This window comes from Myripristis murdjan, chromosome 14 (assembly GCF_902150065.1).
Source record: "Myripristis murdjan chromosome 14, fMyrMur1.1, whole genome shotgun sequence".
NCBI classification, from domain to species: Eukaryota; Metazoa; Chordata; class Actinopteri; order Holocentriformes; family Holocentridae; genus Myripristis; species Myripristis murdjan.
The window spans coordinates 16124840-16144341 of NC_043993.1; the positions used below are offsets into that span (position 1 = coordinate 16124840).

Here is a 19502-nt window from a genome sequence, read left to right on the forward strand (position 1 = left end):
AGGAGGAGTCTGGGTGCAGAGGACCAGGAGGACATCTGCAGATTTTAGACAGCAGCTGTAGGATGTTGGAGGAGGCAAAGCTGAGAAAGGCATCACAAATTTGACAAGGAACCTGTGCAGATTTTGTAGCACACGATGATGCCGTCACTTGAACAAGTGCTTCTGACAGGTTGGTCACCCACATCCAGGACATATTGGATGTTTTTTTTTGTTTGTTTTTTATGTGTTTTATAGTGTCTGGAAATAATATCATCTTCATCCCCAAAGAACACAGCTGGAGTCACGCAATGTGTCTTTTTTTTATAATTTTTTGAGTCTCTAAATTGATTTAGCTGGAATGGATGGAGCGATTCGTTATGCACACTTGTAGCTAAAACCACTGTTGTCTTGATGTCTGAAAGTCCAAATTTTACAAATGTTCCCTTGTTGATGATACTAGACCAAAAACATTTAATTCCATAGGCTAATGACCAAAAAAGCAAAATGTAGTAATGAAGGCCACTATGCTGAAAAGAAGATCTGTTTATTTTGTATTAAAGCACTGTGTTCCTGCCACGTTTTCTTTTGGATATTGAATTGTGGAGCTAGACCAATTAATTTGGCTTCAATCTGTCTTCCAATTTCAGAATGTAGTTTTATGTGGTTATTTTTAAGGGAGTAGTCGTAACCCGAGGAAATGAAGATTTCATCCTTTTTAGGGAGCTGAGTGATTTCCAAACTTGCTGGCATATTTGAGGTCTAATGCATCGTAGGTGTAAGGGCACCACCGCTCTCCTCCTGGGGTTCCCATGTCAGATCATGCATCTCTTGCCTCAGGTCGCCGAGAAAAGAAAAAAGCCTCTGAAAGAAAAACAGAAAGAGAGAAAAACGTTGTTTTCTCTCCAAGGTCAACCAGCTGCCACAGTCAATGAGCCTCTTCAGTCCATGAGTCAACAAGGAACAGCCTGCATAGAGTCATCGCAGGAATTTGTCACATTATACAAACACCCCTACTCGCCAACACACACACACACACACACACACACACACACACACACACACACACACACACACACACACACACGCACACACACAAGCACAAGCACACACACGCACACATAATAGACATAATAGACTTCCAGTCATACATAATTGCCCTGTGAGCTTAATGGAAAGATTTCTTTGAGTGAATGAATCAAGATGTCTTAAAAATCTGTTTGTGTCCTATATTTTCTAGGATTCGCAGCTCTTGTGTGTGTGTGTGTGTGTGTGCTCAGTTCCCTGAGACACATTTTAGTCCTGTCTGTTTATGTTTACCCCTGCGGACAAACCAGCAACTTCATCAAGGGTGCTATGGAAAGGACAGTGTGTCATGAGGGACTGAGCACCACGGTGCCGCATTGTTTTAGAGGGTGGATGAGTCATGGTAGAGAAATCAGGGTTGGTGGGGCTTGGCAAGGCTTGTCCATTGCATTAGGACAGTCCTGGTAAATCAATAGTGGGATGAAATAGTGTTCCCTTTATGCCTATTGTGAGCAGATCACATAGGGAACTGATAAAGCCATGCTCTGTACCTAATTACTACAGAAAATTGACAATTATTGTTCATGATTGTGAATTGATTTTTTAGATTTTTTTGGTATTTATACATGTGGATCCAGAAATCCTTTGTTGCTACAGTATAAGCTATATTCTATCCAAGTCTCAACAGTGAACATGAACATGAAAACAGTGATGTTAACATGCCGGGAGGAAGAAAAAAACTAATCTTTTAAAAAACAAAGACAAAAACTACATTGCACATTGTTACGTCCAAACAATGTGAGTGAGTGTGGCGTCACGATGACTAGCCACACTAGTTTTTATATGACTCACCAAAGAAAATCGTGCCTTCATCAAAAGTACAGACACATTATTCTCTTTTCCTTTGGGCATGGCTAAATGACTTTCCATCTAATCGTCTTTTTTATTTCAGCATGGTGAGTCCTCGCTTCTCTTATTTATTCTCGATGAAGTAGATTATAATCACTGATCTCAAAAATTCAAATTGTACAGGCTAAGGGTGTTTTGACTTTAAGCAAACCTGTGGCCAGAAATAGGTGGTAAATTTTGCCACATTTTTAAAATGCTGCAACATAGTAGGCCTCAGCTTTCTTTGAGTGGCCGGTTTTGGATTTCTCTTTTTACTTTCTGTGGCAACAGAGGCAAAATTACACAAGATTGCAACCGTCCAAAGGGGAGGGGTGTGTGTCTGTGTGTGTCTGCAACGGGGGCACACAATAAATATATACAGTTGTTTGTTTTTGACTTACATCACACACACTCCATGTTTGTCCCATGTATGACTGTGAAGTGCATGCAGGTGACAGACTCCGAGCATATTCCCCCCCCTCTCTCTATTTCTCTCTATTTCCACCTCTGTCTCTCTTTGTGTCTCGCTCTGACTACCCTCTCTCTCTCTCACACACACTGCCAACGTGAGATAGCCCTGTGTGTCCAGTGCAGTGTGTCATGTGTGATAATCTGTGACGTATGCGTCACAAGCCAGCGGTTTTAGGGTTCCACGAGAAGCTACTTATTATTGTTATCATTTTGAGCATCATCATTATCAGCCTCAGCAGACGCCATGAGTCCCTCTGCGTCATTGTTCCCTTCCTTCCTTCCCTAACCAAAGCCCTCACCACCAAGCTACCCGCAACGTAACCAACAAAGGAGGGGAAAGAACACGTTGAATCACCCTGGCACTCTTTCAACCCCCCCCCTTCCATCCATCCATCCATCCATCCATCCTCTCATCCATGGCCTGCACCTCCCTCTGCATACTCTATGCACTCCATCTTCATTTCCCCTGTCTATCAAATGTTCTCTTCTTTTGTCTCACCATTGCACTGGTCTTTCTTGTTCCATCACACTATCTTTCTATGTGACCCCCCCCAACTCGTCCGCCACTCCAGCCGCCATTATCTCAACCAGCTATCTCTTCATCTTTCCCTCAATTCCCCTCTCTCGTAGTCAGGCAAAAGAAAAAAATCCAACCTACACACTCGCACAACACACACCATGGCACACAAATACCCTTACCCCTCCCAAAACCTTCTTCCATACACCCTCTCATCTACCCCCCACCCCCCTTTACTCTCTCCAAACCCTACCCCCCCACCCTAATCCTCATCACACCACCACCACCGTCATCAGCCCTTATCTCGCTCCACCAAATCTGCTGTGACTCAAAACAATTTTCCTCTCATTTGCGATTTTACTGCCCCCCCCACCACCCAACCACCCACCCGCCACCTCCTCCCCTCCCCCTACACCTACATCCACCCGCCTACCCCCTCTGCCAAACCCTTTCCACCTCCTCAATACCCCATTACCACTACTCATCGGACACGAACCCCACCCGAGACGACCACATGCACACACGACACAAACACATATACAAATGCACTCACGTACACAACACTGAGCGGGTGCCATTATGAATGACGGCTCATCATATGTAAGCGGTGACTTGCCACTGTCATCCAGTGGAGCCCGAGAAGAACTGCAGTGTGACGTCACGGCGGACGCCAGCCCGCTGGTTGGTGGAACATATTTACGTGTGTGAGTGTGAGAGATTCTGTGCGTGTGGTTGGGACGGGGGGGCCGTAGGAATACAATTTGGAGGGGTGGGTGGACCTGGTGGGCCTTGCTGCATCACTGAACCAGTAAAATGAATGAGAGCCTACGCTAGGTGTCACCCCCCTTCCTCTGTTTTTGGCCTCCTCTAATTTTCTTTTCTCTCTCCAATTGTCTCCCTTTTCCCCTCTGCTCTTTTCTCCTCTGTTCTCCACTGCCATGGCCCCCACAAGGCAAAGGAAACAGTTGAAATCGCTGCAGAAGACAGGAGTCCAATACTTGGACTTTAGATTTGCTTGTATGTTGTAAGGTTAGCTGGCTGTGATAATGACTTGAACCAGCTGAAGGAGAAACAAATGCTCATATTATTTGATTAAATGATTAGAGATCCATTGACAGTTCAATGAAGCAGCCTGGTGTGTCAGAAATTTTAAGTGTTTGAATTTCAATTAGAGCAAAACAGCACCACCCAATGGGAGAGTCTGAGAGCCACAACCAGAGAGAGAGAGAGAGAGGGAGAGGCAGTGCTGAACCCCCAGAGAGGTGTTAGTCTGAGAGGCCAACAGGGGGAAATATTATAGGTCTGATGAAGTGATAGGAGACAGGCATTTGTCTTTTGATGTACAGTGTGACTGATTTATTTACCTCAAGGTTGAGCGAGTGTGCTGAGCATATTCTCATTTATTTTGTCTCTCTACAACCATGAAAATTGCTTATCGGCCATGAGCAAAATGGGATCTAGTTGAACACAGTTGCACGACACTGATGCTTAATTTTTAAGCTGTTTTTTATTGAGTATGTTAGTTTTGTTTATTGCCATTTTAAGATGGCGGACAATAGGTACTTCAATGACATTTAAATGATACACATGAGTATCAGTAACAGTTCCTAACTATTCAGCTGCTGCCATTTAAAGATTTAAAAAGCTTATATGTAATGATATATGAACAAAGTGGGGGCTTTTGTGTTGAAAGGACATGTTTTAATAATTTTTGGATTTAATGGTTGGAATTACCTTTTGGCACTATGTGTGTTTGCATATAGGGGGCAGGATTTCTAGTAGCCTTGAGGAATGAGAAGCTCTACAGTGGAGTAAGAGATGAAATTTTCAAAACAATTGTCATGGTAAACTAGGACCTAGGAAGATGCAGAGTTATGCTTTAAATGAGCAGCAGTTTCAAAACACAGAGGCACTCAGAAGAGCAAGTTCACAACTGGAAATTGCAGCTATGTTTGGTTTGATTTGGTTTGGTTTGGTTTGTTTATTTACACATATAAGAAACTTTATAAAAGATACAGTATAACATGTCTAGGGAAATGTGAGGGAAAACTGCCTGAAAACCCTCAAAGGGTTTTAAAAGTGGCAGCATATCACTGGAAGTAAGCATAGACAAATTATCTGTGTCATACCAATAATTAAAAAATTACAAAAGAAAAAAGAACGAAAGAAAGGGAAACATAATATAGCATTATCACTATCAGTAACAGACAAACAACATACACTCGTGTGATATGGCTTATAGATCCATAAGACAAGAAAGATAAAGAAAGTTATCACAAACAATTTGAAAAGAAAAAAAAAAGAAAAAATAGGCAGTATTCATGAAAGGCCTTTGGAATGTTGGTGTGGCACAGTTTAAAAAGGCAGTCCAAATATTGATTGGTTAGGAGAGATGATTTCAGGGCAGAACACCAAGGAATCGTGTAGAATGCACATTAGCCATGGGGATGTTGTCAGTTTCAATTTTGAATGAGAAATTAAAAATCCCTTTCTTAGGACCAAAGTATATGAAGCTTGTTTCTTTTCATTCTAAGTGATAGTTTAGTGGATTTTAAGTTCTTAATGGTCTCAGCATCTTTATGCGAATAGAACAGACTTGTATCATCAGCAAATAAAATTTTAGACAGCTTGTCTGAGGCATTGGGGAAGTCATTTATATATACCAAAAATAACAAGAGCCCAAGAATTGAGCTTTGTGGTGCACCACAGAGAATGGAAATAAGATAAATGGTGAACCAAAGCAGTGCATTGTTTCTTACTCCAAGACCCCAAGATACTTGAACTCCTCCACTTGAAGAGGCACCTTACCCTCCACTCGGAGAAGGCAAATCACCTTTTTCTGGGAGAGAATCATGGCCTCAGACTTAGAGGTACTGATCCTCATTCCAACCGCTTCGCACTTGGCTGAAAACAGCCCCAGTGACAACTGAAGGTCACAGCCTGATGAGGCCAGCAGGACTACATCATCTTCAAAAAGCATGGACGGAATCCTGTGGTCACCAAACTGGGCACCCTCCATTCCCCGACTGCACCTTGAAATCCTGTCCATGAAGATCACGAACAGAATTTGAGACAACGGACAGCTGAATAGACTATCTAAAATGTTCTAGACTCCGCAGTAAGCACGCTTTGAAACGTTAGCTGTTTTCTTTCTTCTTTTTTTTAAGATTATGCTATTTTGGGGGCATTTCTGCTTTATTAGTCACAGTTGAGTCAGACAGAAAAGACAGGGCCGAGAGATGCGATGACGTGCAACAAAGGGCATACCTCGGCCACTGCAGCGTAGCATAAGTTTCAGTATTATTATTATTGTTATTATTATTATCATTATTATCATTATTATTATTATTTATTTGTATAGCACCTTTCATACAAGAATTGAAGCTCAAAGTGCTTCACAATAATAAAAAAAAATGTGTTATGTTCATAAACGCCATGGCATTGGAGTCATTCTTTTTGTTGATATGAATATTCAGGTCTCCATTCATTATTAACCTGTCATATCTAGTGATGGCAAAGTGAGACCAGCTCTGTAAACTCCTGTAGGAATGCTGATGAGTATCCCGGTTTCATAAAATTATGAAATCTAAGTTCCTTTCAGTTATCAGATCACTAATCAAGAAAGATTTATTGGCCAATGATCTGACATTAAAAAGAGCTAGTTTCAGCTGTAGGGATGATGTGACATGAAAGGAGGATGACTGCTGTTGATCGCTGACAAACTTCAGATTATTAAGACAGGTACCATATGGTCTGTAAATGTTACCATGTGTGTGACCATGCCACCAGCTGTTTAAGATAACCGGTATGTTTGAAGAGATGGCATGGGGTCTGTCTCATTTCCGGCTGATGTCTGAATGGTGATGTCTGTTGTCCATGCTGCTCAGAAGTTCACCAATCTGACTGAGCTTAAACTTGGCAGACTTGATTATCTCCTTAGCAGGTGACTGTGGCGGTGATTGTGGTCCAGGACGTGAGTGGGGGATGGGTGGGGAAGGGGCTCATTGGGCCCCTTGACGGGATAAACTCATCCTCTGTAGGCCTTGAGTGATGTGAAGGAGGGGATCAGGTTAGGGGGGAAGAGGTGTTGCACTGTCCTGTGTGCAATGCCAGGAGGGGGAGGGGGGAGGGAGATGCCAGTTGCCTGTCTGTGTGTGCTGTCCTTTGCACTTATCCACATGTTTTTGTTTGGGTATGGCATTCCAAAGGCATGTCGTAGGTTGGCGCGGAACAATCTGGAGCCTGTGATGGGATGAACTCCATCTGGTTTGAAGCGTTCAGGCCAGTTTTCCTCCTTAGAATGTCAAAGGACCCCATGTGGATAATGATGTTGATGTCTGTCAGGTGTGTAGAGAGGATAGTTGGCAGCATCTCAGTTTACTTCCTCACAGATATGTCAGCCACAGATTCAGGTCAGATTTTCAGTCTTGGCTATTTTTGCGTGTTTTGTTATAGCGTCTCCAATTAGGATAGTATCCGGCTGAGGAGAGTAGTTAGCATTAGCTCTTCTGGCCTTTAGCCTAGCAATGATATGAGGGCTGTTTCTTTGGCCTTGGTTTGCCTTGATGCTAGTGTTGCATTTATTTTCTCTTAGCTCAGCATAGTTGGTCATGTCCCTTTTCCACCTAACATTAGGTTTGGGGCAGTGGTGTAGTCTAGTTTATTCTAGTAGGTATACGCGCGCGCGCACGTGCACACGCACACACGCTTTCTGAAACGTTAACGTTAGCTCCAGCTGTAGTGTCCCCTGAAGCGGCTGTATTCACTGACAAGCAGCAGGCTTATTGAAACACTGAAATAGTGTCATTTGGTTTTGCTTGCTTTTCATTGTTTTTTCTCTACTGACTAGCGTTGGACTGTTTGAGGTTGTTGACTCGTGCCCCTCTTCAAGGCATACACCTTTTTCCCACCATACAACTTCACCGCTTCACCTATAGTTTACATAGGGTTCACGGCACGCCTGACGGAAGTCCCTATGGTCAAAAAGAGCCCGCGTCATACACAGAGAAGGTGACTTTATGAACGGGAAAGTGAACGTTATGTGTAAAAAAAAAAAAAAAACAATAAAACAAACAAAAAAAACATACTGATGCGTATCTCTGTGCATTTTTAAGTGGTTATACAGAAATTCGGGACCTTTTCTAGTGGGTATACGACGTATACCTGCGTATCACGTAGACTACACCACTGGTTTGGGGCTCTTCCCTGCTCCAGCATTCGGGTAAGCTACTCTGTTGTCAGAGCTAGACATGCCTCTCCTCTTCTTGGGCTGGGCCTGCCCCATACAGAGGTTGGACTTACACGCAACCGAGTTTAATTGGCCGGACATGGACAGGCCAACCACTGTCCACGCCTTGTTTCTAGAATGTGTGATGCTATGTGTGTTAATGTTGACTGGGTGTGTATCTAATGCAGCAGACCTAACTAGCAAGATAGAGAAGGTACATCTGGCTCCTGTTTTGTCTGTTCTCTGTTATGCGGAGCCAGCTCCAAGCGGACAAGCTGTTCTATAGATATGAACTATATGATACATTGGATAATACAAAGGACATTGAGTTCTAAGATAAATTGGATAATACAAAAGACATTGAGCTATAAGGCTATAATTGGCCTTATAGCTCAATGTCTTTTGTATTATCCAATTTAGCCTGTTTTTTGGGGGGGGGGGGGTTTGTTTGTTTATTTGTTTTGTTTTTTTGTTGTTTTTTGTTGTTTTTGGAACTGGTACAATGGTAGAGGATTTAAAAATACAAGGGACCACTGCTTGGGTTAGAGACAGATTGAAAATGTCTGCATACACACCAGCAAGTTGTTCTGAGCAGACCTTCAGAACTCTGGGAGGGACGCCATCCGGTCCCACAGCCTTGTGGGAGTTCACCTGCCTCAGAGCTTTCAGGACCTGCGTGGGTGTCACCTGAAAGACAGTGTCCGTGGGGTTGCAGGGGGCTTTTGAGGGGATGTCTGGGTTCAATCTATCAAACCTAGCATAGAATGTGTTAAGGCTGTCTGGAAGGGCAACATCCTGGGGGTCTGTGGTTGTCGTTGCTGTTTTCTTATAATTAGTGACTGCCTGGATTCCCTGCCACATACTGCGTGTATTGTTATTCAGGTAAAGCTTTCAAGTTTTGGGGGGTGAGCCCCCTTCGCAGCTTTTAGCCAGGATATCATACCTGTTTTGCGGCGAGAGTTCTTGTGGTGGGGTGAGCAGTGGTGTCCTCTCACTTGTCCTTATATGTGATTTCTTGCCTTTGGCCTGGACGACCAGCAGGAGTAGATACTTTATTAACAACATTACACAAGCTGCTTCGCAGCTTCTAAGCACATAACATGTTCACTGACATCCTTGAAATATTAGTAACTGCATAACCGTGTTTTTACCATCACTGAACTATCTCTTAACACAGTGACCCTCGCTACAGTTAAACACTAACTTCTCACGTGTCCATTACAGTATAGCCATTTTGTCTTCCTGGTTTTTCTTGGAGGAGTGTGACTTTTTGGTGGGTCAGATGCTGAGCAGGTCAGACTTCTAGTAACGCCCCTAATTAAATATCAGCTCCCACAGAGAGAGCAGAGTTGGTAGGCGGTGCCTGGGTTATTGATTGTAACTGTTCCACAGATTCTTTGCCTATTTCTGAGGGGATTTAGTCACAGAGTATAGGCTGGACTTTTGTCTTGTGCTAAATCTTACAAAAGTATGGAAGACTCAGCAGCAAACACAGCCTGTGCAAATGGAGTAAACGGAGAATGCAAAACAGATGAAGCGCCTGCTGGTGCATCTCATGGTTCTGCTTCACATACCTGCTGTGGCAGCTGCCTGAAAGCCATCAAGTCATGGATACCTGTCGTCTACAGGAATGAAGCAGTTCAACTTTTAAAACTCGGAGGACCAGTGGTAAGATTTCTGTTTGGATGCAACAGGTGACCAGAGCATAAATTTAAAGTTTTGCAAGGCCTGGCTTTGAACAGCCACGTCTGTTATAAAATAGACAAATAACAAAATTGTCTCAAAATTGTGCTGAAATCATGTAATCCATTTGTGGCAGTGCAGAAGTGGCTTATTCTGGACTCAAACAGGCAGCTACTTTATAGCTAGGTGTCACCTTGTTGTTCAGTAGCTGTCAATCTAGGCTGGATTTCACTGTTGCATCTGGGTAGTACAACTGCGGTACCACCCTCTGACTGGCCATCGCCACCTGGTTGCTACACCACGTCTCAACCAATCTCAGCTTTTCTCTGTTGCATAGTCACTTAGATCTTGTTGCCCTTACACTGGAGTGAGCACAGGGTTAGGTGTAAGATGTATTTTTTGTGCAATCACCTTTATAGGACCATACCAAAATTATTGCACCTTTTCTAGTGGATGTGTTGGCAGCCAAAAAGAGATTTGCATCCATCAAAAATGGTCTAAGCCAATGAATTTGTTTGGGGGCTGATATCACAGGGAACACAGAGCTGTCAATCATTTGGTGGATGATGACATCCACTGAATGACTACATTTTGACGTATGTCTAATGCTGAAACCGTCATAACTTCTTTCAGAGCGTAGTAGTACATGTAGTACACAATCATTACTGCATGTGCAGTGGCCAACATGCCTGCTCAAATCACACAGCTTTTTTCAAAATTTTCAACTAATGTGTGAAGCTACGTTAACTGAAGACAGTAAAAAATGTCCCAACATAGCCCCTTGAAAATGCCGAAAAATACTTATCTCATAATTAAAAACTGATCAGGAAGTTATGCGTAGTAGTTTTATCCAACAAATGCGTTGCAGAATAACATTCTGACAAAGCCACCAACAACCTACCAGGTAAGACTCAGCTCCTCCCAAAACCAGCATTTAAAAAACATTAATTAAAATCAAGAGCCACAAAGTTATTTTCACAGGTAATTTATTCATGTTCTTGTGAAAACTCAACATGTCTCAGTTAGACGTGCATCAGTTCTCTCGACAGAAACTGATTTGTTGTGAACCAAGGGCCCCATCACTGGCTCTACCTATTCAATTTCTATGCACACACACACACACACCTAACAAGCATCACACACAATGGACAGTGGAGCATTGAATAGAATGATTGCAAATCAGCTCTGGCAGAAGCGTCTCATGCAACACTCTGGTGGACATGCACTTTAAGTTAAATGATACATATTGGGTCGACACTGAAGGACTTCTTCACTGAAGGTTTTCTGTGACCACGTCTATTCTGCAACATTTCATTTGTGTTCACCGTGGTAACTTTTCTGTTTCAGTGGTTAAGACAAAGAAGGGAAGATGATTTTTGTTTGTTTTTCAATTTCAGGTCATTTCTCAGTTGATGACCTATCTTATCGGCTTCGTCAGCATGGTGTTCTGTGGTCACCTGGGCAAAACTGAACTGGCAGGGGTGGCACTGGCAATAGCGGTGAAAGAGCTTGCTACAGTTTTCTGTTATCTGTTTATATTGGCGTTCTGATCTCAAGGATCATAGACTACTTGCTATCAACTCTTTCATAGCCTTAATCTTAAATACATCTACTTGTTGTATTCAACTATTTATTCATCCCAGCCTGAAATTGTTTATTCTTATCTATCTAGATTTTTGTTAAAGCTGAACAACTTGTTTTTACGTGTGTGTGTGTGTGTGCGTGTGTGTGTGTGCGCGCCTGCCACTATTAAAGTTTCTCTCATCTTATTTCAATACAGGCAATAAATGTCATGGGTATTTCTATAGGCTATGGTTTGGCATCGGCCTGTGACACTCTCATATCTCAGGTAGTACCTTAAACAGAGATTATCCCTTCACTTTATTTATGTAACAGGATTATTCCCTACCCCAATATTGTTAAGGCTCATTTATGCTCACTTTATGTACAAAAATAAATACATCTGTTTCAAATAATGTAACAGTCACTGCCCTCATACTTCCATGCATTCTTTATGTTGGCAAACGTGGCAACGGTGGAGGAGGTCGTAGTAATGTACCTGCAGAGGCAGCATTATAGACAGCAGTGGCCCGCCAGGTCATTAAATACATCACGCCAGGAGGATGGCGAATTCTTCTCTCTAATCTGTACAATATGGTCTCACTTGAACTATTGATTACTACATGATTTCCAGTTGCACCGCTGCATTTCGTTTGTATCTGTAAGCCTCCTGAAAATGTGCACAAATACAGACAAAATGAATGCAGAGTGTGAACAGAAGGCACTGTCCATAGGCTATCTATATTTTACAGAGTTGTGCATCTCTGGTCTGTGGCCAATATGATACGTAACTGAATACACTGCCAACAATCCAAGACATTAAGATGCATAAGCAACAACCACCAATGTGATATGATTCACCCCCCAATTGCAATGCAGTGTGATTTAATGATTTGATTGAAAACAATGCAATTTGATGCAATATGACAATGCAAAGGAATGATGCTATACAATTCAGTATACAGTTTTATTATTTAGTAACCAAATAAAATTAGATTATCAAGTAGAAGTGTTGTAGAAGTAGAGGTGTTGTCTGTCTTTTTCAAGTTGACAGTACAGGAAACTTTTATAACAACTCACAATATAGGATGCTCAAGATTAACAGCAACAATGAGGCACAATTACACTGCAAGGCTTGATATCTTTACAGATGAAGAAGGTTACAGTGTCTGTTATTGTCTTTGGACGAGTGGAGCTGTTAGCCAGGGGGCCATAAAAAAAAAAAAGTTGGAATACTTTGCTCACCACTCTTGGGGCTGTTAGCCCGACATGAATCCAAACACAAGGCAGGGGAGGGCGGGGCGCTGGCAGCAGCCTCCACTCTCCACATTCACACCATGTCATCGTCACAAGTGTGTAGTAAGGTTAGTTGTGCTGCCTGTGTAGCAGCACAGTACATTTTGCATTTGATTTAGCAAGTTGTCCATCTCTTGTAAAATCTGTAGTATTTCCAAACTTTAGATTTGTAGTTTGCTGGTGTGTGTATTTGTTCAACATCAGCTGTCCTCAACGCATTAGTTTGTTTTGACACATCCCATGCTGCTCAGCAGCAGTCGGCATCCGCTTTGTAACGTAAGGTAATGTAGGAGAAATAGTCCATAATATCAAATTACTGGGTGGGTCATGTTTCTAAATAAAGGCATAGGCCTACTAATTAAATGCATCGAATTTTATTGATGCAAAGATGCAAAAACCAATGCGTCTTTCATCCCAAAATTGTATCTATTCACAGCTGCTCTACCGATGCACTCACATAGATAGATAGATAGATAGATAGATAGATAGATAGATAGATAGATAGATAGATAGATAGATAGATAGATAGGTATACTTTATTGATCCCAACCAGGGAAGTTCTGGGAATTGGGACATCGTGCCCACACACGTAAATCAGCTAATCTTAATGTCCTTTGTATGTAATGTTGAGCATAAATGAGCCTATAGGGCCCTCTTGAAGCCAGCTCAGCAATGCTCTTTTGGATCAAGTTTATTTCTTGCATCAGCAGTGCCCTTTGTTGTAGACATGAACAAGTGTTATTGTATTTCTTGTATCTTTGACCCTCTGTTTTACCTCTCTCTTGTAGACTTATGGGAGTGGTAACCTTAAGCGTGTAGGGGTGATACTCCAGAGAGGGACTTTGATCCTGCTGTTAGCTTGTCTCCCCTGCTGGGCCTTTCTCATTAACACTCAGCCCATCCTGCTGGCCGTCGGACAGAGCCCAGATGTCGCCAGGTGAACCTCCTTCTCTCACCACCAAAATCTCACACACACCTTTATCACTTGTGGATCACAGACTCAGTCCAGAAGATGAAACACAATGCACATTTATCTTTTACCATGTTATTTATTTAACCATAATTTTGAGTGCTTATCTCCCATTTGCTGTTATTTCTGTGTGCCAAAAGGCTCTCCCAGTTGTATGTGAAGATCTCCATGCCTGGTTTGCCAGTGAGTTCAGTTTGCTGTGCTCTTACAAACACCAAAATGCCCATCACTATTGCCTCTGCACCTTTTGCATTTGGCTGTTGTGTTTAAATCCCATGCATTGTCCTGTGTGTGTTCCTGCAGGCTGCCTTCATATACCAGCTGCAGTCAAAGTACCTCCAGAATCAGGTGCTCTTCATGACTGCAAAACCACTTGTTGTTTGAATGAAGGATTGTTGAAATATTTTTCAGAAAATTATTTTTTTAGCTTTGTTCATTTGTTTGTGGAGATGTTTTTTTCACTTCAGGGCCACCGTAGTAATATAATCACACTGCATGTGATTTTATTAGGTGTTATTATAAATATGTACACAATGTTCAGTTGAAAACACACACACACACACACACACACACACACACACACACACACACACACAAACATTGTTAATAGTTTGCTTTGGCTCACAGGGCATCATGTGGCCCCAGGTGATTACTGGAGTGGTGGGAAATATTCTTAATGCAGTTATCAACTACACCTTTCTCTATGTTCTGGATCTGGGTGTCGCGTGAGTATGCCCACCACCGTTCCTGTATCGCTTTTTCTCTATTTAATCAAGTCCAATAATTTGTAATGATTTATACATCTTTGCAACTAAGCAACAGGGTCCTGCATCCTTACAGAGCTAAATTATAATCACAAAGTTCTGTAAAAAATCTCAGTAATCAACTGGAATCCTCTGTAATTGGATGTCAGTGATCTTTAAACCTGTCTGATCCTCTTGCCCCCACCAAAGAGGGTCTGCAGCAGCCTCCGTCACCTCACAGTGCTCTCTGGCTGTGATTCTATTTGTGTTCATCCGCCTTCAGGGGCTGCACAAGGCCACATGGGACGGTGAGTTGAAGAGAGTTTAACAAGAGATTAAACTTGTACGTCGGAGCGCCGTGTAACTTTGCTGCTATTACAGTGTGTTATTTTCTCTGAATTTACTCTGACCTTGATCACAAAAAGAGCTTGCCTCTCACGTGCCTCTTATCGTTATATAAGTCCTCAGCCTCTCAGAGTTTTTTTAATTGGTTGTCCATTGTCAGCATTCCAGCATATAATGTTTGACAAGAGCAGCTACACTCGTTTAACCTCTCAGTGTTATGCAAGAGAGACATTACAAAGGTGGCTCAGCTGTACCAATCTGAAAGAAGTTAGATTTAATTGATATCCCATGAATTGTTTAAGCTTATTAATCAAGCTCTTGTCTAATTGGCTATAATTTCAGTTAGTCCAGTGTATCATGACCTCTCAATATTAGATTTAGATACATTTAATACATTTTGGTACTAGACTTTCATCTTTGTTTTGTTGGCAACTTTCTCTTACGCATCTGTCTCATGAACTGACTGGATGTGCCATGTGTTTTGCTGTTTGGCTGACCCACGGACCTTTAACTCCTAGGTTGGTCACAAGAGTCCCTGCAGGAATGGGGTCCCTTCACCCGTCTGGCGATTTCCAGCATGGTTATGCATTGTCTGGAGTGGTGGCTGTACGAGATCGCAGGACTCCTGGCCGGCACAATTAGTGAGACTGAGCTGGGAGCCCAGGCTATAATTTACCAGCTGAGCTGTATTGTTTACATGGTAACTCCCTTAAAGCACTCTTGTTTTTTGTAACTCTAGTTTACTCTGATTTTAATACTGACCTCTTCTAGTATGTATTTCCAGTAAACTATGTGACGAAATCTGGCAGCTTTGCATTAAGTATGATACCACTTTTCCCCAGGAGGTAAAGGTGGTGGGAAACTGCGGACAGTGTAGAGTTAAACAGTCACTGTGGGAGCACCCTGTTGGCTCACCCGGGGCGCGTACCACTTATCAAGGCCGAGTCCTGACCGCAGCAGCCGAGCCCTTTGCTGCATGTTATGCCTTCTCTTTCCTCTGCCTTTTCCGTCTCTCTCCACTATCACTATCATACAGAAATGCCAAAAAACAGTCACTGTGAACCCACTGAATAGGTGGCTGCTCATCCAAAATACTTCCAAAAATAAACCTGGTACATCTGCAATAGCCGATGTAGCCAACCAATTGAAATGTCAAGCAACTGCCATTTGCCAGCCAACTGAAATGTCGCTTTAAGTTGAAATGTCATGATATTTCAATTTCAAGGAATGGTAAAGTACAACATGTAATTTTTCATGTTTCATGTAAAATATTTTTATCGCCATCACTGGGTGTAGAAAACATCATGAAATTGTGAGAATCTGAGGTCCTCCCTATGCAGAGAGAAGCCTTCCAGTTGATTTCTCCTGAGTCAAACCAGTGGTTTTTGCTGCTACTACAGCTACTTTCACATGTAAGAGTGGAGTGATCCAATCAGAGCACCACCTCAGTTTTTATTAGCCTACTCCTGCACCCATTTGACTGTCTCTTCATGTGCACCAGTTGGCAACTTGATAACTTTGTCGCTAGATTTAGTGAATTTTCCGTCCCCCTTGGCAACTTTATTCCCCAAAAGCAACTAGAGTCCAAATCTAATAGCTTTTTCCCATAAACTAGAACTAAACCATGGTCAAAGAGGACAAAGATTTTGAGGAAGAGGTCTGGCCATAACTCTGCTACTTGAATTCAATAAGCGAAAAAATGCCATGATCATTATTGTGACAAGAGAATCCACCCATTTCATACATGACACAGAGATGGTTTTGCAACAAAACAGACATTATATCGAAGACTTCATTTCAGATATGTTGCTCAAACTAATAGGTTTCATGTATTTTTATGGGTAGACAACCAATATCTCCAACCAAATTAAGTTTAGGATCCATTGTGTACTTATTTTTTCACAGAAATACTAACGGAAGTAGCTCTTGAGTCAACCGTCTTACTTTTTTAAGTCTCTGGCTAAGTTGGCTAACAAGCAAATCTCCCAAAATCAAGGTGTGTTCCTTCGAGATGAGTGACTGCTGCAGTAATCCCTTCATTGTTACAATGACCTGTTTATCCCACAGATCCCATCGGGGTTGTCTGTAGCTGCAAGTGTACGGGTGGGAAATGCTCTTGGTGCTGGAAACACCGAACAGGCCAAGCTGTCCTGCAAGGTCTCCCTCCTCTGTGGATGTATGACTCAGTGCATATATAGAGAGCTTGTCCAACACATGGTTTCCATAGCTATAATCAACAAAGCAGACTTTCTAAAAACACATCCATTAAATCAAAATCAAAAGATTTGCATGTGGTCTCCTGTTCTCTCCATTGTGATTTTAAAATGCACAGAAGCTTATATTATGTTTTCATATATTGGTCAGCTTTACTGAATAGCATGTTTTGCATTTCTTGTGTCCAAAACAGTTATAGCCTCATGTTTTTTTGGAGCCCTTCTTTTTGCGTTGAAGGATGTGATTGGATATATTTTCACCACAGAGGAGTAAGTACAAATTTGGACACATATTATATTTACTTTCTTGCCTTATGTGTTCCCCTGCTTCCTCCCAAATCATAACTCACAGGCACAGAAAAAGCCAGTCATGCTCATGCAGTCTTATCCTGTAATTCATCATACATTAACCTCAAAATACACTCATCCTTGACAGTGAACTGAGCCTGTCTTCTTGCTTTGGTTACACTTTACAGCACCGTTCAGTTCAGTTCAGTTCGGACTTGGCCAGAATTCAGATTACACTGTCACTGCTTCAGACAGGTCTAGTTTATGGCAAATCCACCAATTAATGTTATTGATCAGTTGGCTGGAGTTCATTATGGTAGATGCACTTGCTTCAACCAATCAGTGTGCACTCAAAACCTCCTCCACCTTCACTACAGCCTTATATTCAGCTGTCTTTCTCTGTCTTTTATGCATGTGACATCTGAAAAATAATCTCTCTTTGCATGTTTTTAGAGACATGGTTCAGAGGGTTGCTGATGTCATGAACATGTATGGTGTCGTTCACGTCGGTGATGCCACGGCGGTGAGGGTGCATTTTTATGCCAGTGCTAAGCAAAACAAACCAGACCTGCACAATATTTGGATATGTCTGTATTTCCCTCCATAGAGTGTGACAGGAGGCATTATTAGGGGAGCAGGGAAGCAAGTGATTGGTGCTCTGTGCAGTTTGGTGGGATTCTACTTCATTGGCTTCCCCATTGGAACATCTTTGATGTTCGCTGGACAGATGGGCATTTTAGGTAAGGACAGACAGGATATTTATATAGTGACAATTAAATATCATTCCACCGGAAGTAATAACTCCCTTCATTCATTTCCATTGCAGGCCTGTGGTCAGGGCTTTTCATTTGTGTCGTGTTACAGTCCATATTCTTTCTAATTTTCCTGTGTAAATTAAACTGGAAGAAAGCCACTGAAGAGGTAAGTGCCTATACCTGGGATTTTCCTCGTATCTGGATGACTGTCACTGATGTACGCATTATTGCACTGTAATTGTTTTTATCCATGCAGGCAGCATTTTCCATACTATCATTGTCACATGTACTGAAATGCCAAAAAGGAGGGTTTTTAGTTGACTTACATTCTTTCTGAATAGGCAATGGAGAGAGCAGGAGTCCGGGTCATGGAAAGAAATACGGACTTAGGGATGGAAAATAAAGGTAAATAAGACTTCACACTTCAGATACTTTATTGCCACACAAGCAGAGCTGTTGGTATTTGTTTTCACTACAGCCATTTGGTAGTTCTGGTTATATGATACAGACAAGGCAATAGAAAAATCACCCCCACCCAAACCACAAGGGTCCACACATTACTATGAAGTCTAGTGCCATGGTCAGAAATGCTTTATGTTTTCCCTTCAAGTGGTATCCTCTCTATGTCCTAGTCCGGATAGACAACTTGATTCTGAGAATTTTTGTGTGGCTGAGTTCAGTGAGGACATTTTACATGAAACCTAAACCCATTCTCCACCTCATTACAAATATGTGTGACAGCCCTAGACTCTGCTCAGAAAGAGGCTCAGCTTAAGACCAATGGATCCAGTTCTCTGAGCCCAGCAGAGGGGAAGCCTGAGGGTCTCGACGCAGGTCAGCATGAAACACCCACCACCGCTGAGGGTCTGTCAGTCAGGCAGCTGGTTTTACGACGTGGTCTGGCGTTGCTACTCATGGTCCTCATTTTTGCTGCTGGAGTCTTGATCAGTGAGCTGCTTATCAGACAAATGTTCAAATGATGAGTGACAATAACTGTTTAATGTAGCCAGGCAAGAGGTTGCTTGTATCAAGTTTTATGTCTTCTGGTATGAGGATATCATTGTCGCAGAAACATCTGCAAATGTGTTCAAAATTTGTGAATGTGTACAGGACTCTGCAAATGTGTACTGAAATTTGTGAATGTGTACAGGAATCTGCAAATGTGCACTCAGAATTCATGTGTGCATAATCTAATTAGAATTGCAAGTGTATAAAACTTTGTTAGTTTGAAGACCACCATAGGGGTGCCAAAATTACAACCTGATCTGAAATCCGTGAAATGAGCACGACCTCTTAATAACGCATTGCGTGCTCCTTGCACATAACCTGTTTTAATTACGTGCGGTCACCACGCAAACCATGTCCACTGAAAGTCAATTAGGATCCATGTCGTGCTGCACACACGGATTCTCTCGGCTTCAAAGACGTCACGCTGTGGGTGGTGGTTCATAGATCCCAGAAGTGCAAATTTAATCGATATTCTGAAAAAAAGATCTGATTATTAGCCATAACGTTGTAACCATCCAAGGCAGACTTCCATCCTG

At 42.2% G+C, this 19502-nt stretch overlaps 1 protein-coding gene across 1 annotated transcript; it reads left to right on the forward strand.

The window, feature by feature from the left end:
• Positions 1-9575: 9575 nt before the first annotated feature.
• On the forward strand, positions 9576-18938 carry LOC115371669 (multidrug and toxin extrusion protein 1-like). The gene is made up of 16 exons (XM_030069137.1): positions 9576-9773; positions 11186-11287; positions 11569-11637; positions 13433-13581; positions 13755-13797; positions 13918-13962; positions 14242-14339; positions 14568-14665; positions 15221-15402; positions 16770-16878; positions 17110-17185; positions 17657-17726; positions 17811-17943; positions 18030-18124; positions 18300-18363; positions 18700-18938. The coding sequence occupies exons 1-16, from the start codon at positions 9576-9578 to the stop codon at positions 18936-18938; spliced, it is 1770 nt and encodes a 589-aa protein (XP_029924997.1).
• The last annotated feature ends 564 nt before the right edge of the window (positions 18939-19502 follow it).